At 37.1% G+C, this 22,507-nt stretch overlaps 2 protein-coding genes and 1 pseudogene across 2 annotated transcripts in view; all 3 read left to right on the forward strand.

The window, feature by feature from the left end:
- The first annotated feature begins 5,359 nt into the window (after positions 1-5,359).
- On the forward strand, positions 5,360-7,341 carry LOC137726824 (disease resistance protein Roq1-like; annotated as a pseudogene).
- LOC137724470 (inactive disease resistance protein RPS4-like) overlaps positions 7,300-22,507 on the forward strand; it is a 51,943-nt gene continuing 36,735 nt past the window's right edge. The window contains exon 1 of the mRNA XM_068463212.1: positions 7,300-7,376. The gene's annotated coding sequence lies outside the window, so the exon portion shown is untranslated. The remainder of the gene's footprint in view (positions 7,377-22,507) is intronic.
- On the forward strand, positions 18,585-22,338 carry LOC137727089 (uncharacterized). Its single transcript, XM_068466026.1, has 3 exons — positions 18,585-20,857; positions 20,957-21,268; positions 21,354-22,338. Exons 1-3 carry the CDS (start codon positions 18,585-18,587, stop codon positions 21,478-21,480), a joined length of 2,712 nt encoding a protein of 903 aa, XP_068322127.1. The 3' UTR covers positions 21,481-22,338.

The following is a 22,507-nucleotide window of genomic DNA, read 5'->3' on the forward strand; positions in this document are numbered from 1 at the left end:
ATCACTGCAGTTGGTGCACACAGATATATGTGGTCCATTGGATCCCATGTCTTATGGAGGTAATAGGTATTTTATTACCTTCATTGATGATTTCAGTAGAAAGACTTGGGTCTATTTTCTCAAGGAGAAGTCAGCTGCCCTAAAAATTTTCAAGGAGTTCAAGGCACTCACAGAGGCTGAAAGTAACCACAAGCTTGTGGCTGTGAGATCAGATAGAGGTGGAGAGTACACCTCCAATGCTTTCCAAGCATACTGCAAGGAGCAAGGAATTAGGCATCAACTTACTGCTGCCTATACCCCACAGCAAAATGGGATAGCCGAAAGAAAGAATCGAACCATCCTTGACATGACAAGGTCCATGCTTAAGGAGAAGAATTTGCCAAAAGAGTTATGGGCAGAAGCTGTAGCTTGTTCGATTTATTTGTTGAATCGATGTCCAACAAAGAGTGTCAAGAGGATGACACCACAAGAGGCTTGGAGTGGATACAAGCCGAATGTTACACACCTAAGAATTTTTGGGTGTGTTGCATATGCTCAAGTTCCAGAAGCCAAGATGAGGAAACTTGATGATAGAGGTGAGAAGTGTGTGTTTGTGGGCTATAGTGAAGAGTCCAAGGCATACAAGCTCTACAACCCACTAACTGGCAAACTAGTGGTTAGTAGAGATGTTATCTTCAGTGAGGAAGAGACATGGAAGTGGAACAACAAAGAAGTCAGTAAAGAGAAGATCGTCTCCACTGATTTTGAAGAACCAGAAGTTGTACCACCTATTGAGCAACAGCCTGCTCAAACAATCACAACAACTCCAGTGCACAGAATTGCAAGGAGTGGTCCTACATCTAGTGAGGAAAGCAGCTCCTCAACTCCAGTGAGGTTAAGGAGTCTCACAGAGATTTATGGACAAGAAGAAGAAGAAACCAATTTTTTCTGCTTCTATGCAGACCATGAGCCTCTCTCATTCAATGAATCTGTGGAAGAAAATTGTTGGAAGAAAGCCATGGAAGAAGAGATCCATGCCATCGAGAAGAATGACACTTGGGAGTTGACAAAGCTTCCACCAAATCAGAAGGCTATTGGTGTTAAATGGGTGTACAAGTCAAACGCACTGCAAATGGGAGTGTAGATCGGTACAAATCAAGGCTTGTAGCAAAGGGCTACAAACAGAAGTATGGAGTGGACTATGATGAAGTCTATGCTCCAGTTGCAAGACTTGACACGGTAAGATTACTAATCTCTCTTGCCGCTCAGCATAAATGGAAAATTTATCAATTAGATGTCAAGTCAGCCTTCCTTAATGGAGTTCTTGAGGAAGAAGTGTACGTGGAACAACCGGAAGGCTTCCAAGTACAAGGAGAAGAAGAAAAGGTGTATCGTTTGAAGAATGCTTTGTATGGCCTCAAGCAAGCACCACGAGCTTGGAACTCAAGGATTGATAACTACCTTCACCAAAATGTATTTCAGAAATGTCCATACGAGCATTCAGTTTACATGAAGAATGGTGCAAAAGGGGAGTTCTTAATTATTTGTCTCTATGTAGATGACTTGTTGTTTACAGGAAACAATGAAGCAATGTTCTGTGAGTTCAAGCAATCCATGTTCAGTGAATTCGAGATGACTGACAATGGATTAATGTCATACTTTTTTGGCATAGAAGTGAAGCAAGGAAGTGACGGTATATACATCTCTCAACAAAAGTACATGAGAGATATATTGGAGAAATTCAATATGGACAAGTGCAATATTGTCAACACTCCAGTTGCAACTGGATTGAAGCTATCCAAGGAAGGAGAAGGTGAGTTTGTAAACTCAACCGTGTACAAAAGCTTGGTTGGAAGCCTAAGGTACCTTACAATCACAAGACCTGATATAGTTTATGGTGTTGGACTCGTGAGTCGATACATGGAAACACCAAGGGAGTCTCATTGGCTGGCCGCCAAGAGAATTTTGAGGTACATAAGAGGTACTCTAAACTATGGTCTATTTTATAATTTTGGTGAAGATGCAAAATTATTTGGTTATTCAGATAGTGATTGGGGAGGTGACCAAGATGAAAAGAAAAGCACAACTGGGTATGTGTTTTTTCTAGGATTAACAGCTTTCTCATGGACTTCAAAGAAGCAATCAATTGTTGCTTTGTCATCATGTGAAGCCGAGTATGTTGCTGTAGCCTCAACCGTGTGTGAGGCAATTTGGTTAAGAAATCTGTTGAAGTCAGTGTGTCATCCACAAGTGGAATCGACTGTGATTCATGTGGATAACGTGTCTGCAATCAAACTTGCAAAGAATCCTGTTCAACATGGAAGGAGCAAGCACATTGATACCAGGTTCCATTTTCTAAGGGACCATGTGAAGCAAAAGACAATTGAGCTTGTCTATTGTCACACAAAGGAACAAGTGGCTGACATCTTCACTAAGCCACTACCAGTTGAATCATTCCGGTTATTGAGTGAAATGCTAGGCATGAAGGCGTTTTGATTTGAGGGGGCGTGTTGGAAATTCAAATAAAAACAAGCTGTAAAAGGTTGCTTCTAGCTGTTAGTTTCTTTACAGGTTGTATCCACACATGCTGCAACTACAAAGACTAAAGTTTCCTCCATGTGCTAGCTGAAATGGTGATGAAAGACAGCAAGTGTGCTGCCATGTGATGTGCTAGCAGGAAGACAGCAGTGTGTTGCTGTGTATTAGCCGAAAGAGTGTTGATTGCAAGCTGGAAAGATAGCTGCATATGTGTGCTAGACTGTCCAAAGTTCTTGCATGTGTTTTAAAGGGTGTAAAGATGTTAAACACCCCATTCATTGCATGTGTTGTTGCATTGTTTATCAATTTCTGTTTTGTATAAATAGGCCATCTTGCTAAGCTTAAATCACCCATCCAAATCCCATTTCCATTCTCATTTTTTAGCTTGTAAGCTTTAAGAGTTGTAAACTCTTCTAATATTTCAAAGTGTTTGTTATCACCAAGCTTGCTACTTCTTTCATATACCAAAGTCCAAGTGTTTTACCAAAGCTTGTTGCTTCCCTCCTTTCTCTATTTCTTTGTCCAATTTTATTGAGAGTGAAAGTGAGAGGTGTGATAGAGTTTGTAAACTTATCACCCACATATTTTGGTATTGAGTTAGTAAACTTTAATACCAACAAGAATAAAATCAAGAAAGTGGTAAATCTCACCAGGAAACAAAACAAAACAGCACCACCTGTGCACTGTTAATGAACAGTATTTTTTTTCTTGGGTTTTAGTATAGGTGTAATAAACTAGAGATTAAGCCCACTCGATGCCGCAGATTTTAAAATTGTGTTAAATGTCTGAAATATATTAAAACATATTCCCATACATATCCAAATGTTCAACAAAGAACCAAAACAATTTACAAACATGGTTCTTGGCCCTCCATATGCAGAGAGCCCATTCCCCATCTTCATTCTGCAAAAACAATTCACCAACAAATTTATTCATTTTTCTATACCAAAATTAAGCTTTCTTAACAAGCATTAATTTCATGAAAAGCATTCTTACCTGATGATTATAGGGATATATGCACATCACATCAGCATTCAGACCTCCAGTAATTGAAAGCGCAATGATGTGTTCCAATTGGTAAGTAATACTTAGTCACTCAACAATTACCAAATGGACCAAATAATAAAGAAAAAACCAATCTTGGTTAATTCATTTAACTAAGAAGACAGGTTGTCAAGTTCCGAAATGAATATGCAGCCATCTTTTGGAATGTCAAAACTTATTTCTCATATTTAACCAAGATATACAGATTCTCCGTGTTTTCATCTTCTGGATTACATGATGATTACTACTTTTCTCCCTTACCCAGGAAGCAGAAACATAGGACCCCCATAATCTCCAGCCCAATGTCCGTCATCTGCCTGGATTGTTGAATAGAAACTCAGAGACCTTCATAATGTGGTTGTCACTGCCTCTTCCGTTACCTCTTCTTGATTTTTAACTTTGAGTTTTGGTAGATTAGTGGCAAATGGATTCTCCTTTGCAAACTGCATTCAGAAATAAGAAGAGAGCAAGCTCGTAATCCTGCCAAAAGATACCCCTAATCACTGGCTATCGTTTTCATTGATCCAAATCATCCAATTAGCAAAAGTATCCAACAATCTCCTCGACTGAAAAAATTCCTGCCAATTTAGAAAAGAACTATTCCAAATTACGGATGTACTCTATTAATTTAACCAAGAACATGCACGACACCACCACTATTAAGAAGCATCAACATCAACATACAAAGACAAAAGTTTCTACAATCAGTTGTCAAATTGTTACCAAATACATGCATGGAAAGAATAAAAATGACCACAAAGATGGCAAAACAATTAACCACATATGTTGTTTATATGCCCACTGAGAGGAAAAAGCTTCTGCAATTGCAAGAACGTATTTATATAAAACAGACATGTCACTTTAGGTTAAGCTCACACACCATTTGAAAGAGCCTCTTGTATCCATTCCAATCATACTCCTGTGGAGCATGTCCCTCTACTATTCCCCACCAGCAATCAACCATAAACGCCATCTACATTAACTGATATCAATACCCTCAGCTGCTTTAGTGAGCATCTGGATCAACCAGCACACACTTCATATCAATACCCTCAGCTGCTTTAGTGAGCATCTGGATCAACCAGCACTCACTGGTAGCATTACATAGACCAATAAAAAACCTAAATATCAGTGTTTGAGAAGTTAGTTTATTTGAACTGTCAGGAGGATCTGGTGTATGTACAGAGTAGACAGTTCTCACAAAATTCGAGGCTTGAAAATAAAATAACAAAAATTCAAAAGAAATCACTACTACTAAAAATTCCAACATTTCTTGATGACTATTTAATAAAGGATCAAACAATCATGCCATCGAACAAATTTGAGGAAACAGGATTATATATATGGACTAACGGACATGTGTTTTACAAAGTTGAATGTAGTTTTGTGGTTAGAGAAGAAATGTTACCCTTGAACTTTTTCCAATTCTTTCACCTTGCATATCATGTCCTTTTATTGATTGTAATGGTTGAGGGGATCTCAGCTTCTTCAAAATAAGGCCCCACTTATCACCTGTGGTTCTATTTTAAATATCTTTAAGAACCAATCGGCCATGGTTTGCAAGCCAGGACTGAACTCAGAAAAATTTGCTTCCTAGTAACATTGACTTAAATTTGTGGTAGAAGGACTGGAATTTTCTCTTCTTTTTTATTAAAGATAAAAGAGACAGAGACTTCATTTAGATATAATACGGATTTAAAAGAATGAATTCATATTTTGACAACAAGCTCAGATTTGTTTCTAACATAAAGATATAATCCACGAAATGAGCAAATGTAATGTAATAACTGAAACTAAAATGACTATGTCCAATGAATCATTCGAAATCCATGTAATCCTTCAATCACAGAAATATAAACATTATATCCAAGCACCTAAAATAAAAACATGAACCAAAATCCCAGAAATTTCACTACGAAACTGAAGCTTAATAAACATACGTGCACCTGTAGCTATTGCTTCTAAACTAACTGAGATGTATGTCAGTTGTATATAGGGGATTTTGGCTTAATTAAATAAATAATTTCATATGTTGTCATAGTTAACGGACCCCTTATGAATATACATGTGTGTATATGTTATGAAATAGATCCCGATTGCAGGTTATGAAAAATATAAATGGATGGATTTGCAGGTTATGAAATATAAATAGTGGGGTTTGCAGGTTATTAGTCTGGCTTCTTCCTCTTCCTCTGCTGCTACTATCTCGTCACCTCGAAGAAAGTATGATGTGTTTCCTAGTTTCAGACGTGAGATCACCCGCAACACCTTCACCAGCCACCTTCATGCTGCTTTACTTCGAAAGAAACTTCACACCTACATAGATTACGAACTTGAGAGAGGGGATGAAATCGGACCTGCCCTTCTAGAAGCTATTGGGAAATCAAAGCTTTCGGTGATCATTTTCTCAAAAAACTATGCTTCTTCCAGATGGTGTCTGGATGAACTCGTGCAAATACTAGGATGCAAGGAAAGGGATGGACAGTTTGTTATACCCATTTTTTACGACGTCAGTCCACAGGATGTACGAAAACAGCAGGGGAGTTATGCAGTTACATTTGCCAAGCTTGAAGAACGTTTCAAGGACTGTATGGACAAGGTGCTTAAGTGGAGGGATGCTTTGGAGAAAGCTGCCAACCTATCTGGTTATGATTATTCAAACAAAGCCGAGTAACTAACTTTGCAACTCTTGCAGAATTTTTTACTTGTGACCTTTGTTTCAAACAAGATTCATCAATGCAGGACTTAGTAACTTTTTTTTTCCTTCGTGGTTACTTATATTTTCCAGGACAGAGGCCGTTTTGGTTGAAAAAGCTGTGCAAGATATATTGAACAAATTGAATTGCAAAAGCTCAAGTGATTTAAAGGGCCTAGTTGAAATTGAAACCAAAGTTGAGCAAATTGAATCGTTACTATGCCTTGATTCACCGGTTGTTTGCAATGTAGGTATTTGGGGCATGGGTTGTATTGGCAAGACCACCCTTGCTGATGTTGTATATCACCGATTCTCTTCCAAGTTTGAAGCTTGTTGTTTTCTTAAAAATGTTAGAGAAAATTCTGAAGGAAAAGACGGAATATATAACTTACGAAATAAACTTCTCCGTGAGATTTTTGATGATGAAAATATAAATATTAACACTCCATCTATAGGATCAGAGCTTCTTAAGGAGAGGCTCCGTCGTACAAAGGTACTCATTGTTCTTGACGACGTGAATGATTCAAGGCAATTAGAACTTCTAGTTGGAGATGATCTTAAGTTAGGTGTCGGAAGTAGAATCAGTATAACAACTCGAGATCGGAGCTTACTCAATGAAAAGGTTGATGATGACAAAATTTACGAGGTCAAGGGATTGAAACATGATGGCGCTCTTCAGCTCTTTCATTTGCATGCTCTGAAAAATAAGTCTCCTACGACAGTTTATACAGAGTTTTCAAGAAAGGTGATAGATTATATTCAAGGCATTCCATTGGCTCTTAAAACTTTGGGTCCTTATTCTGTCGCTACGATAAGAAAATGAGAATGTGTTGAGACAGCGAAAAAATTGAACAGAAGAAGACTGGGATGAAGAATTGAACAGATTGAAAAAATTTCCTAGCGAAAAAATTCAGAATGTGTTGAGACTTAGTTATGATGGATTAGAAGAAAATGAGAAGGAATGCTTTCTTGACATTGCATGCTTTCTGAAAGGAGCAGATATTTATATTGCAAAAAGAATATTAGATATTCGGGGTTTCTATGTTCGTTGCCTTAGCGAGGCGTACAAGAAGATTCTGGACCTTTCTCAAGGTCTTCGGTCTCTTCCCAATTCTCTCAGGTATCTTTACTGGCCGTTCAAATCTCTTCCATCAAATTTTTCTCCACAAAATCTTGTTGAGCTTCGAATGCCCGGCAGCTTTGTTGGGGCAGAACTTTGGAGTAAAAACCAGGTATATATATGCTTCCTCTTCTTTTTTCTATGTTTTTTTTATTGAAGTATATATATGCCAACTTTTGTTCTTTGTATAAACTATGGTGCCTCTGGAAACCTATTCGGCCGAAGTCAATAATGTTCTTCTTTCCATTTTTCTTTAATTTGTTACAGAATCTTGGGAACTTAAAAGTGATTGACCTAAGTTTTTGCATGCATCTGAATGAAGTTCCAGATCTCTCTCGCAGTAAAAAAATTGAGCATATAGTGCTTATTGGCTGTGAAAGATTGGTTGGAATTCCTTCTTATTTTAAAGATCTTGACAAGCTTAGGTGGCTGAATCTGGGAGTGTGCACAAGTCTAGAATTCTTACCAGAGCTCCCAGTGCTATGTTGTCTTGAAGCAAGTGGCTGCACTTCACTGAAGACAGTTTCAAGTTCAAGAAATTCACTCACACAAGCTTGGGATAAATATGAATGGTTTCGAGGGCGTTTTAACTTTGTTGATTGCCGAAACTTGGATGAAAATGCAAGGACTAATATAATGGCTGACACACAGTTAAGAATTATGCGAGTGGCAACTGGGCTATTGGAAACTAAGCAACATAAAGAAGAAGAAACTGGGCTATTGGACTTTAGGTAGCACCGTCTCTACTCAGACTTTAGTTGGCACTGTATGTGAAGGAAATGAAATTCCAAATTGGTTCTGCCATCAAAATGAAGGATCTTCGATAACTATCAAGCTCTATCTATTGTTCTCCATGAATATAGTTATTATAAAGATCAGATGTTTGCTTATAAAACCATCTATCCTTCCCATTATCCTTCCCATTATCATGGAGAACTATACTAATAGTGGCTTTTAAAACTAATAGTGGTGAATGCCATAAAACCATAATAACTATACTATAATAACTATATAGTTATTATAAAAACATCCACTAGTATATTCATGAATATACTAATAATAACTATAATAACCCACTATTGGTCATTATTATTCATGAATATACTAATAATAACTATAATAACTAGTGGATTATTATAGTTATTATATAGTGGGTTATTATAGTTATTATTATTATTATAGTCATTAGTTTTAAAATTTGTTCATGAATATAGTTATTATTGTTCAATAATAACTATAATAACTATACTATATTGTTCTCTATTAGTTTTAAAATTGCAATTTTAAAACTAATAGTGGTGAAGGCCATAAAACCATTTATCCTTCCCATTATCCTTTTAATGAAAATGGGGGAATGGTTGCTTATTCGGAATTCGGTCACATATTTGTGTGGTATAGTGCGCTTGCACTTGGAGAGGAAGCAAATTTAAATCGCTCCACTTTTTTTTACAAACTTGTCGCTGAGGCCTGTTTTGAGTTCACCGCGAAAGTCACCGCCCTTTTCAGATTAGAGGTGAAAAAGTGTGGGATCAGCCTGCTGTATGCTCAAGATGTCAAGACCATCAAGTCGGGAGGAACTACAGGTTGGAGTAGCCCAAAAAAAAAAGTTAGAAATGAAAAATTAAGAATTTGAGCTCTTCTTATTGTTTGTATTCTCATCTTTTAAGCTGTTTGTAAGCCTTGTGGCCGAGGGATTCCTCGTATTAGTCTTTGTTGTTGTAATGCTTTGGCTTTCCAAGTAATTTATAAGAGGTGTTTTGATATAGGTGGTTCAATTTTGAATTTTTTATATCAAACATCTATAGCTTGTGGCTTTTTTTTTTTTTTTTTTTGTTCTAACCATCAATATCATGGGTTTAGTAGAAAAATACCAGTAGACCATAATATTAATTGTTATAGTTTTTAGGCTTTTGATCAAACATTCTTTTATTAATTTTTAATATTTCATTTACTTAATTTATCATTTAATTCACAAATTAATATAAAAAAAAACTCCAAAAATCATGTAGTCTCCTATAATAATTCGTTTCATAATAATCACTAGCAAAAGTGCCCCACACGTTGCTGCGAGTGCTTTAAATATTTTGATAATGTATACATACAAAAAACATAAATTATTGAAGATAGATTTATAGAAATTGGCAGTGTTCATAGTTATCAAAAGATTGAGAGTGTTTAATTGCTCAATGTTCAAAAGATAAGAGATGCTTGGAAGCTAAATTTATGTAAGTTCATAGTTATCAAGAGATTGGCAGTGTTCACTCTTTATTAGGCATTTTCAGATTGTGAGTGGAAGAGAAGACCCGTCCCATCTTCCAGCTTCAATACAACAGCCTGTGGCGAAGCATATCAGGAAGATGTCTTCCCTGAGGATTGTTTATAAGGATTCATAATTTCAATTTTAGGACAGAGGCGAAGGGGGAAGCACGTATCAAGGAAAGAGGCGGAGGAGGAATGAGGAAAGTGAATGTTACACCCCACCCCCAATTATTTTGCAAATTTCATATTTTTTTTTCCCCAAAAAGGTTTTTGAAAGTTACTTTTTGGTCCCTTATCCTAATCTAATCCGGACCCTTTATCTCGATTTCTCTTCTCCTCCACACTGCCACGTGGCAAACACCCAACTCCCATTCTCTCTCTTTTCCCGATCTCCATGTCTCTCACTCTCGCCGTTTCTCTGTCACTCTCTGTCTCACCGTCCCTTAACTCTCTCTCTCCCTATTGGCTCTCTCCATCTCAGTCCCCTCAGAGGGCTTTTCTCACCAACAAACAACACCACCATCCTTGAGCTCCCTTCCTGCATCATTGAAACCCGACGAAGGCGAAAAGACTTACCAAGCTCCGGTATGGAGGATGAGCTTCAAAGTCTTTTCTCGAATTCTAGTCACGATGGTAAGTTCTAAACCCTTTTGATCGTCTTTCCCTCGTCACTGGTTGAAAACTAACTCCTTTGTACTTGCTTTGGACGTCAAAACCGAGAAGAACCAGTTCAGGGATACTTTCTCAGTTTTCCGGCGAGCACCGCCCCTTTCGATGCAATTTCCGGCCAAATCATAATGAATTGGCCGGCGTGCAGGTGTCAATCTCTTTGTCTCGTCGAGTACTACAACTTTCCTTTTTGTTTCACCCAATTTCGTTGCGTATTGAAGAAGTTATATCCATTTGAATCTTACCTCATTTCCGGCGGACACCCGTAGCTTCCAGGCCGTTTTCTAGCCAATTCCAGCCACGATGACGGGAACCAAGGGTATATTTCGATTCCTTACCTTCGGGGCTTCAATTTGGTATATTTAATGACATGTTTTGGTTGAGTTTTGAGCTCCATCAGAACTTGGGAATTCTCCGGCCGAAATCCAGCCTTCTCCTTCCTTGGAATCCGGTGACCCACCAAACCCAAGGCCTTTGGGCATTTCCTGCCGAGCCCAACCCAAACCCTTTTCCTTTTTATTTTAATTTTAGTTAAATTGTTTGAAACCAAATAGGACCCTTTGGGCCATTTTCTGTTAAGGGCTTGAGCCCGATCCCCCTAAACCCTTTCAAAACAGGCTTTCAGGCCTTGGGAAAACTAGGGCCTTCGGCCTGTGTAGCAAAACCCTAAACCCTTGAGCTTTAGGACCTAAGCCCTAATCCAGATCCAAACCCTAAGCCCAAGACCCTTTGACCCGGTTTGACTATTTGACCCGTTGACTCAGTCAACGGTCAGCGTTGACTTTGACCGGTCAACGGTCAACATTGACTTTTTCGGGTTTTCGTCTTAGACCCTCTTAGGCTAATTTCGACGTCCTGAACCCATTTCCGATGTTCGTTTTTCCAAAATAAGTCGTTTGAGTATAGTTTGACTAAATGTACCCTTTATATGCTTAGGTGCAATTAATTGTGGCGTTTCTGTCTTCGCTAATTACATGGCTCTTCGGCAGCTGAGTACTGTGAGTGGACCCTTTCTAAAATTACATGATTTCATAGTTTAATTGCATAAATGAAAAGCATGCCTTACGAGTTTATGGATTGATTTTATGTTAAGCATGTTTATTGAAATGTTGATTATCGTCTCGTTATTTTGTAAGGAATTAATTGTTGGCCTATATGGAACTATATTTTAATATATTGTATTTTCTATAAAAACCATGAACTGGTAGACTATCTAATGGATGACGATAGGATGTTAGAACATGTTTAGAAACTCCTCTTTATAGTATAAACGATGGATGACTTTATACTATGAAGTGGTTATTTATGAGAGGCGTAACTATTTGTGTGTACCTAGAGGACACTATGCTGCCTGGGGCGAGGATCTGGTGTTCGCAGTTAGGCCGGGAGAAATAATCCCTAGCTACGGGCTAAGGGACATGGAGCAGGCATTAGGCCGGGAGTCGGTAATCTCTGACTACGAGCGTAGAGACCACGGTGCTGGCATAGGGTCGGGAGTTATACTTATTCAATGATCTTACTAGCAGCACACCGCGCTTACGAGACGATCTGTGAGATGATTGATATTTTGATTTTCACGATGTTTTTTCGCGATATGTCTTTTGAGATGTTTTTGGCATGCTAGGGTTTTCAGTAAACCTATCACTTATTATGCTAGTAGTTTTCAGTAAACCTATCACTTATTATGCTAGTAGTTTTCATTATTAAAACTTGGGGGTTAGTATGTTCACAACTGTTTTCGCATTATGTATGTATATAAACTTGGTCCACTCACCTTTATTTTGCGCCCCCATTCAGGTCTTAGAATCGAGGCATACAATCTCAGCGTCAAGGCACTTCAACATTGGCATCTTTGAGCCGTCTCGGTGTAGGACCCACTCCTTTATTCATTCAATTTTATATTATTTCTTTTAGTGTTCTAATTAGCTGTATGCTCTGAACACGTTCCTAAATTGTTAATTCATTGTATTTCAATTCATAACCCTTATTTATTTCTCATTTTTAGCTTTTGTATCAATTAATGGCTTTCGTCACCCTCGGGTGTCAACCAGCACGTGCCTATTCAGGTATTCGGGGAATATCGGGATCGGGGCGTGTCAGTGAACCACGTATTCACTGGGCAACACGTATCAAAGATAGGCAAACTGGTCAATTCACTGTGCAAGTGAGGAAAAGAAGAAGAAAAATGCACAGTAAAAAGGGTAATTTTGCGATTTCATTGTACGTTGGAATAGTGCTTTACCATTCAGCTTTAGTATATACTAGTAATAGTGCCCGCGCATTGCTGCGGGCTTAAAAAACATATAAAACATGTGTATTCAAATTAGGTGTATCATTTACAATTGTATTTATACACATAATAATTAGTACCTGAAAAGTTTATTGATTGTCGCTTCACAATTTTTTTTGTTTTATTTGTGATGATGTACATGCTTCTCTGTTATGATTTGAAAAAATAGAAGTTATTAGTACAAATAAATAAGAATGTTAAAGAAGAAGAAAGATTTTTATAATTGCTAAAGAAATTCAGTAATTTTTGCAGTTTTTAAAAAAATTTAATAAGATACTTCAAAGAAAACTGCAAGGTATCTATTTTGATCAGCAATCTTCTCCAATAGTAACTGTAATACCCTAAAAATTTAAAATATATGTATATGTGGAGTAATTGAGAATAAATAGATTTATGGTTATGAAATTTGAATGGGGAAAATGTGAAATTTTGCTTCATGATTTTATTATTAATTATGTCATATAATTTTTTGTTAAGTGGAAAATGACGAAATTGCCCTATTGTATTAAACTGATTTCCTCGCAGATGTATTTGATCCTTTCATGACTTTCCAGATTTCTTTATATATTCGAATAGTACGTTTTGATACGGACGCGTGAGCGCAAATGAAATGTGATTTGGAGTAAGGACGAATAAGTTACGAATTTTCTAAATAAAAGAATATTTTAGTAAATTCAAGTGGAACTTTCTGGAAGCCAATGACTTCCTTTTTCTCCCTCCCTACTTGAGAAACCAGCAGTGAGGAGGGGGGCTGCTGTGTTCTTCTTCCCTTTAATTATCCCTCACTCCAAAAATTTCATGGAATCATAACTTTCTCGTACGGTAACGAAATCACGCATGGTCGAAGCCTATGTATTCGTAGCAAAGCCCTCTTTAATTTGATACCAAACTCATATGTTGGAACCAAACATGCCCATATGTTGAAGCCTAGAAGCTTCGACATCGATTCCAGCTAACCTCGCTGGAGATAGGTCTCGACCCAAGAAAGAAAAATACTCATTTCTTCAGGCGCTTTCAGGATATGTAAGTGAATCTTCCGAAATTCAAGTTTCCTTTTCCAATAAGTTTGAGATTTATGTGTTTAACTTGAATTTCTGGTGTTCTTGTTGAGGAGTTGTGGTGGTAACATTGATTTAGGAGCTTAGTAACTATGTGGTAGATTGATGAACGACTTTGGAGGGCAGGACAAGAACAAGAAATGGTACATACTTTAATTTTATTGAATTGTTTGTAGTCTTTGGCTACAAGTGGAAGAATTAAGCATGGTATGGGTAAGCTAACACATAGAAATAGAAGTTAAATATGATTCCTAGATAGTACAGAACACAAGCTTTAAAACCCATATAATAGAAATAGAACTTTATATGCCTTTAAAGTACAGAACACAAGCTTTAAAACCCATATAATAGAAATAGAACTTTATATGCCTTTAAAGTACAGAACACAAGCTTTAAAACCCATATAATATTATACGATTTGGTTTAGTTTTGAATGCTCCAAGGGGCACTACAAGAAAAATGAGCTTTGGGTACAAAATAAAGGGCACAATTGAGAATTTTGTGTCAGTTTGACCACCAAAAAGCTTAAACAATTCCCATTCCATAGAGGGCACCATCTATTGTGCCCAATGTTAAAAAAAGCAGACACAAAACACTAATGGGCACGGAAATCGTGTCGAGTGGGATCACATGACAACTTTTTTACTGAAAATGGGCACAAAAAATATTTTGTGTCTATAAAAATTATTTGTCAAAGGCACTATATGTTCTCTCTCGTTTGTCTTTACCTCCACTAGCACACTAATAATTAAAATTTATAAAATTGTGGTAAATAGTGGTATGAAACTGTTTATTACCGTGCAATATTTTAGCCTCAAAATAAGTTAGCAATAATGTTGTTCAAATTTGTTTTTCCCGAAAGTTGAACCTCAGATCTCTCACTTACAAGTAAAGAAGAATACCACTACACCATAGTACTAAGTAGCATGTTTTAGATTTACAAAGGATCATTTCCAGGTGCAATGAATGTTTGTTAGATTCGTATCTTTTTGAACTGCTTTTTGGATTGTTATCTTCTTGCAGGTTTGTTTTTTATACTTGGTGATATGGTTTTTGGTTTTAAAGTCATACCTGCAGTGACACATAACCAACAATTGTGCCCTTAGGGTTGGTCTCTGTGCAAAAGTTAGTTGGTCTTCAGATAGACAAATGAGTTAATAATTGTAGATTCCTTTTTATGAAACTAATGATAGAAATTGTGTTCACTAAATATTAATAAATAATAAATCACTCTACTTCTCATTGGGTCTTCAAATAGAGAATATATTTTAATAATTATAAATTCCTCTTTTCTGACACAAATGTTAGAAATTGTGTCCAGTAAATATTAATAAATAATAAATACTCTATAGCAAAAGAATATGTTGGCACAATTATGGATTTGTGCCTTTATTCTACTATAAAACGTCCACACACTCCCTTACTAATTTGTATATGGAAATTAAGAAGGTTGCTTCATACACTTGTGTTTCTTTTGAATTTGAGCAAGTTCTACATCATTGAGAATGGCGGACAGGCGACGTCGTGGAGTTAGAATTGGAACTGAATCTCCAGCATCACATTCGTATATTGCTTCCAACATTACAACAGAAAATTCCACAACGAATCCTCCAGTTCAACGTCCACGACAACCTGTTAATGTCGGGCGCACACCTCGTTCTTTTAATAATCAGTACATTCTTACTACTTTTGCTGATGGTCACCTTGGCTACGCATTACCCTTCAATAAGGGATGCGTACGCACACCTCAAGGACGTGTATTGCCAGCATGGGCAAACCCAGGTAGGACAGAACAATATCCTGTCAATTTGGTTTTTACTAAAACAACAACTGAACAGTCTACCAGTTCTGTCGTTATTATTGAAGAACCACGCACTTATCAAGCACAAATTCGTCCTAGAGGTCTGTCTCTCCCACAGTTGAGCTCACGAAATATGCAGAATGTTACCGTTGAGATTTTAAGCAGCGATGACAACGACAATTAATATATTTTGTATTATGTTATATTTCACTGGTGTACTATGAAAATATAACTATCTTATGCTATGCTGGACTCCTCTTGGGTCCTTTTATCAACTTATGTAGTATTACAATATAATAATATTTTCTTTCTAATTGGCCCATGATATAGATACTCCCAACATTATATATTTTTTGGTTTATAATTATGTTTCCCAGTTCACACAAAAAAGAAAAAAACAAAAGAAAAACGAAAAGAAAAAAAGAAAAAAATTAATAAAAGAACAACGCAAGCCTTTTATCATGCTAAACACAATTAACCTTCGATAGAGCTTCAAAATTAAAACAAAATTGGACTATAACTAATAATGGCTTTGTGAAATCCCATCCTCGGAATTTCACTATTAATTACATATCTAGTTATTTAAATTTGTATTTCACGTTTACATTATTTTCATTAGTTAATTTTAATTCCATTGATTTTTGGAATTAAATCGAATAACTATCGGATTTGAATTTTCGTAATCAATCTTTAAAATTCGTTGACCTTTCAAGTTCACAATTGATGTTTTCAAATAGATCTCGAGACCACGAACGCACAGATGAAAACCATTTGCGAATCCGGATTATAACGGCATAGTTACAAACATTTGAAGTCGTTTCACTAAACTATGGATTTAAATGAATATAAACTCCCACCTTGTGGGAAAGAGGCCATTCAGGCCAAAGGGAAGGAACCAATAAGTTATGCTATGCTGGACTCCACTTCGGTCCTTTTATCAACTTATGTCGTATTCCAATATAATAATGTTTTCTTTCTAATTAGCCCTTGTAGATTTACTCCTAGTATATATTTTTTTAGGTTATAATTATGTTTCTCGTCCGCTTCATACCGCATAATTCAGTGAATTCACAGCGTGGCAATGCAAAGGTTATGAGACATTACCAGTAAACTAAAAGATAGAAGAAATGAAAAAAGAAAATAAAAAAGGAAAAAAAAATGCTTGCTTTCATACTTCCCCAACGCCCATTACTAGTAAACTAAAAGAAAAAAGAAACGAGAAACGAGAAAACAAAATAAAAAAGGGAAAAAAAAAAAAAAAAACTTGCTTTCATACTTCCCCAACATAAGGCTTCATACTTCTGCTTCACCAAATCGCACACCTGGGCAAAGGAATCATAACTATAAACACAAAAATATCTTTATCCAAATCCTCGTTTTCCTCCAAATCGCACATCTGGTGTGCCTTTCTTCAGGTAATTTCTGAACGGCCGGTGCCGGAATCGCACTGAACTCCTCGTTTTCCTCCAAATCGCACATCTGGTGTGGGTGTTCTTCAGGTTATTTCTGAACGGCCGGTGCCTAAATCGTACTCAAGTCCTCGTTTTCCTCCAATTTTCCCAGCTGGTGTGTCTTTCTTCAGGTATTTGATTTTTATATATGTTTTTTTTTGTGTTCTTATTTGGTGGCTGGCTTGGATAATCGAAAACCATGCGAGACAGATTGAATCGTTTTCTGGTACTCAATTGTTTTTTGTGTTCTTAATTGTTTCGACGATTTGCTGGTACTTAATTGTTTGGTGGAATTTTCTGTGGGGTCTGATATATAATAGGAATAAAACAAGAAGTAATCGAAAAATATGGGAGAGAGATTGAACCGTTTTTTTCTACGATTTGGCTGGTACTCAATTTGTTTGGTGAAATTTTATTTATGGTCTTGAGGTAACATCAGGGACAAGGTTTAGGCCTGCGACCCTTCCCTTAGGCTGCTTATTGATTGGAAGTTCACAATAGAAACTGTTTTGAAGCTAACAGACTTGCATGTTAAAAGGGGTGTAATGCATAAGTGTAAGTCATGAATGTCAGCTTATCATCCTTCCAATGTTGTATCAACTGTAATGGAGCCAGCATGAAAAAAGTAAATTAGTCACCAATATGTGCTCTTTTTTTTTACAGAACTGTGTAATTAGGAAATCTGAGATTGTAACAGAGAAACATAGAGTTTTTAGTTGCCTTTCCTACTAGATTTCTTTCGTAATTTATGTATACTCTGAATCAATTTGTTTGGTGCAATGAATACTTTGTAGTCTGATATATATATATATTATGAATAAAAGAACAAGTATAAGTCTTTGGCATCATATGTTTGTAGGATTTCAATAGCATGATCAATTAATTCCAAGCACTCCAGCTGTTCCTCTTTCTCTTCCTTTGCTGTAACCGACGAAAGCTTAGCACCAACTTATTCTCGGTCTTGGGCCTCTTCAGTTTACTCACTACGGTATGTCAATGGCTTCTTTCCTGGTCTTTGGGAGACAAAGGCATGACTAATATTTGTATTAGCTGCACTGGAAAGAATAGGGTTGTCCTTCTCATTTTCTTATAAATAGTCACATGACTAATGGGAGGATAAGGGCAAAGCTCTTATGAATGCAATTCCTCTCTCTTTTATCATCTTGCATAAAATTCAAATGATAGAAATGCACTACATAATCCAGTTGCACATGTAACAACTCTCAATATGCCACCAAACAAATGATTTAATAATTAGAGCAAGAGATCAATGACAATCAAAACATTCTCCAAATTCACTTGACTAGCAATTATAGAATTTTAATACGATTTTTTCCATCTCATTAATCTAGCCACAAAACACAAAGAACATGCAATTCCTTTCATTTAAATCAAACATATCACAAGAAAACGTCGTTGTCGGGGTAAAATAGGTAGAATAATTTTACGCTTATCATAGCAAACTTCAAATGGAGTTCATTCAAATGAAACAAAATTCTATTCAAAGTAGCCGTTAATGAATAAGGCACTTTAATGTAGACCACATCTGCTTTTAGTTGGTTTGTGATATTTGGGATATTAAGTTGGATCTTTATGAAAGTTTTTGTGTCATTGTCTCAATTCACTAATCTTATTGTGTAATCAAATGTCTTATAATTTCATACATGCTTGTAGGTAAAGATGAACAAAGAATGGGTGCATCTGAATAGGACGACCAATGAATACTTGATTGGCAGGCGTGCATTCATCAGTAATGCTTTAGATGTTGCTGCCTTTCAAGGAAAAATTAAATGCCCCTGTCGGCGTTGTTGCAATATGTTTTATCATGATCCATTTGAAGTCGATCAACACCTCTACGTTGAGGGTATGGATCCCCATTACATAGATATACCTTGGGTTGAACATGGCGAACAGGTGTATACGTCTGATAATATATCAAGTCCAACTACTGAAGCTCATAATGAAAGAAGCCCTGAAAATTTCATGGCAGCGATGCTTCACGATGTTTTCGGTAACCACGTGCATATGGATGAGTCAGATCATGTTGGTGAATCTTCTTTTGCTTGTGACGAAACAATTGATGTGCACCAATTTGACAACATTCTACGAGAAGCAGACGGAGAATTATATCCAGGTAGTAGGAAGAAAAAGTTGGATTTTGTGGTGAAATTATATCAGTCAAAATTGTTATATGGAATGAGTGATGCTGCATTTGGTTCAGTGCTGGCACTAATAAGAGAGCATTTTCCTATGTGCGAGACTCTTCCTCCAAATTTGTACTATACAAAGAAGATTATCCGGGCTTTGGGGTTGGATTACCAGAACATAGATGCGTGTCGAAATAATTGCATGTTATTCTGGAAAGAGCATGTAAATGACATCGTTTGTGCAAAATGTGGCGCTAGTAGATATAAGCAAAGGAAGGCAAATTCAGGAACGATCGAATGTACTAAGGTACCAAAAAAGGTTTTACGCTACTTTCCCATAGGTCCTAGACTACAAAGGTTGTACATGTCTCGTTACATAGCTGAGTCAATGATATGGCATTCAGAGATTAGAACTGACGATGGTGTTTTGAGGCACCCTGCTGATTCTCCGGCTTGGAAGCATTTGGATAATACATATCCAAATTTTGCAAGGGAGTGTCGCAATGTCCGTCTTGGGCTTACAAGCGACGGATTCAATCCGTTTGGAATGCATGGCAAACCTCACAGCACATGGCCTGTTTTAGTTGTAGTTTATAATCTTCCACCTTGGATGTGCATGAAACAACCTTATATCATGATGTCTCTTCTAATTCCAGGGAAAAAAAGTCCCGGTGATGCAATTGATGTTTTCCTGCAGCCGCTCATTGATGACTTGCGGCATTTGTGGACGACAGGTTTGCAAACATATGATACTCACCGTCAAGAAACCTTCACCATGCGTGTTGCCTTGTTGTGCACTATCAATGACTTTCCTGCTTATGCCATGCTCTCAGGGTGGAGCACTAGTGGTGAGAAAGCTTGTCCGACTTGCGGTGATGACACTAATTCTTTACGGCTTAAGCATGGGAAAAAGTTTGCATTCATGGGACATAGACGATGGCTCCCGATGTCACACAGGTACCGAAGACATAAAAAAACTTTTAATGGATCTCAAGAATTTCGAAACCCCCCTAAACCAAGAACTGCCATGGATTGTTTATTGGAAGTGACGGGATTGACCTTCAGATTTGGCAAGGGTGCAAAGGCAAGTAGTCGTAAGCGGGGGTGGAATGATGATGGACACGTTGTCGGTCAGTGGACAAAAAAGACTATATTCTTTGATTTTCCTTACTGGAAGGATCTTCTACTGCGGCATAACTTGGATGTCATGCATATAGAGAGAAATGTAGCTGAAAATGTTATTGGCACTCTTTTGGAAATTGAAGGGAAGAATAAAGATGGTATTAGGGCAAGGGTTGATCTCGTAGAGTTGGGCATTAGGCATGATCTCCATCCACGGGCAGATGGTGCCCGTACAAAGCTGCCAGCGGCAGAATACAATATGAAACCTGAGGAGAAAAGAATGTTGTGCCAGGTTTTGGAATCAATTCGGGTGCCAGACAACTACTCTTCTAATATTAGCAATTATGTTAATATTCAAGAAAATAAGTTAATTGGCTTGAAAAGCCACGATTATCATATGCTCCTGCAGGTATTCCTCCCTATTGCAATACGAAAAGTGTTACCGAAATCGGTTGTTACAGTGTTGTTAGAGTTGAGTAGATTTTTTCGCCACCTGTGTTCAAAAACTGGAACTGAAGAATTATTCAATGGCTTGTCAAAAAGCATTGCCTTAACTCTATGCCATTTGGAGAAGTTATTTCCGCCATCATTCTTTACCGTTATGGTACACTTGATAATTCACCTTGCGGATGAAGCTGCTGTTGCTGGTCCAGTCCCATACCGATGGATGTACCCCATTGAAAGGTGTCAGTTTCGTAAAACACCTACTCAGTTTAGTTTCTAAATTTAGTATTTGTTTTTCATCATTACCTTTTGCTTAAAGATTTTTTTTTTAACAATCAGGTATCTACATCTTCTAAAATCGTATGTGCGCAACAAGAGTCAGCCAGAAGGATGTATTGCAGTGGCTGTTAATTTAGATGAGTGTGTATCATTCTGCTCCATGTACATGGATGACTCTATTGTTACCCGTCGCAATAGGCATGGACGTAACTATGATGTTCAGCAATGTGATGCACAACAAGGACTTCCTCTATTTAGTAGCCAAGGCAAACCAGCAAGCGCTGTTGACACTGTTTTGCTAGAACGTCCGAGGTTTGAAATGGCTCATCGGTATGTCCTAGTAAATTGTCCTCAAATGGCAGAATCCTTAAGGTACAGTTATAACAATGACATTACCTTAGTATATGTTTGATGGACTAGCTTGGATCCTGAATTGATTTATGTGTTGGTCTTGTAGGAGACATATGTCACATGTAATTTCTTCTCGTGGCAGAAGAACTACTATATATGATGCAGAAAGAGAAGCTTTAGATAGTTTCCCTCAATGGTGTCGGGATAATGTACCTTATATATATTCCTATTAAGTTTCAGTATTAAATGTAGCCCTCATAATGGTGTAATTTTGTAACTGCATTTTAATTCAATGTAGGTACATATCATAGGGGCAAATGATGAGGGAGTTATTAAAGACGATATATGTGCATTGGCTACTGGACCGATGCAGTGGGTAAACCGTTATACCGCATACATCATGAATGGAAATCGATTTAAGGTTGCTTCTGCTGATCGACATGCACAAACCCAAAACAGCGGTGTTTTTTTAGCATCTGAAGTTAGTAGTTTTGCTACTACGGTCGACAAGAATCCAAGGTATGGAGATGTGGATTATTATGGTGTTGTGACAGATATCATTGAGTTAGATTATCACAATGGTCGGAAGGTTATACTGTTTGATTGTGATTGGTTTGATGTCAAGAGCAAAAGGTTTCGTACTAAGAAGGATGAGTTTGGGTTCACTTTGGTTAATTGTGAACATCATTTACCATCGGATGACTCATTCATATTGGGGTCACAAGCAACGCAAGTGTTTTATGTTCAAGATCCTATTGACACTGAGTGGTTTGTTGCTACAAAGACAAAGCCACGAGACGTTTACAACATGCTCGATACAGATGTAGAAGACCCCAACACAGCTCAAGATATAGAAAACACATTAGGGGATGATGATATAGTGAAAACAAGGCTAGATGTTGCAGAAATTGTTATTGCAGAACGATTATCAAACTTGTAATGATCAAGAACTTATATCTACTATGTAGCTTGTTCATGTATGAAAGATTAAATAGTGCAGGGAAATAACATGAAGACCACGCACAAGTTTTTGGTAGAATTTTTTGGATGATCTTCATTCATCTCGGTATATTGTATTTATATAGTTTTACAGAGGGTTTACAAGCTTTGACAATTTGCATAAGGACAAATTCTACAAATCAATATTTACATAAAATCAGGGAGATTAATAAGGCAAATGAATATGATCACGAAATCATCTATTGCACAGATGATGCATGATGAGCATGATTGTCTCCATCTTGTCTATCAATGTATCCA

Source organism: Pyrus communis, chromosome 2, assembly GCF_963583255.1.
Source record: "Pyrus communis chromosome 2, drPyrComm1.1, whole genome shotgun sequence".
Classification (NCBI taxonomy): domain Eukaryota; kingdom Viridiplantae; phylum Streptophyta; class Magnoliopsida; order Rosales; family Rosaceae; genus Pyrus; species Pyrus communis.

Coding starts and splice junctions, on each gene's coding strand:
- LOC137727089 (XM_068466026.1), top strand. CDS start 18,585: ATGAACAAAGAATGGGTGCATCTGAATAGGACGACCAATGAATACTTG. Junction 20,858..20,956: donor TGGATGTACCCCATTGAAAG/GTGTCAGTTTCG, acceptor TTTAACAATCAG/GTATCTACATCTTCTAAAAT. Junction 21,269..21,353: donor CAAATGGCAGAATCCTTAAG/GTACAGTTATAA, acceptor TTGGTCTTGTAG/GAGACATATGTCACATGTAA.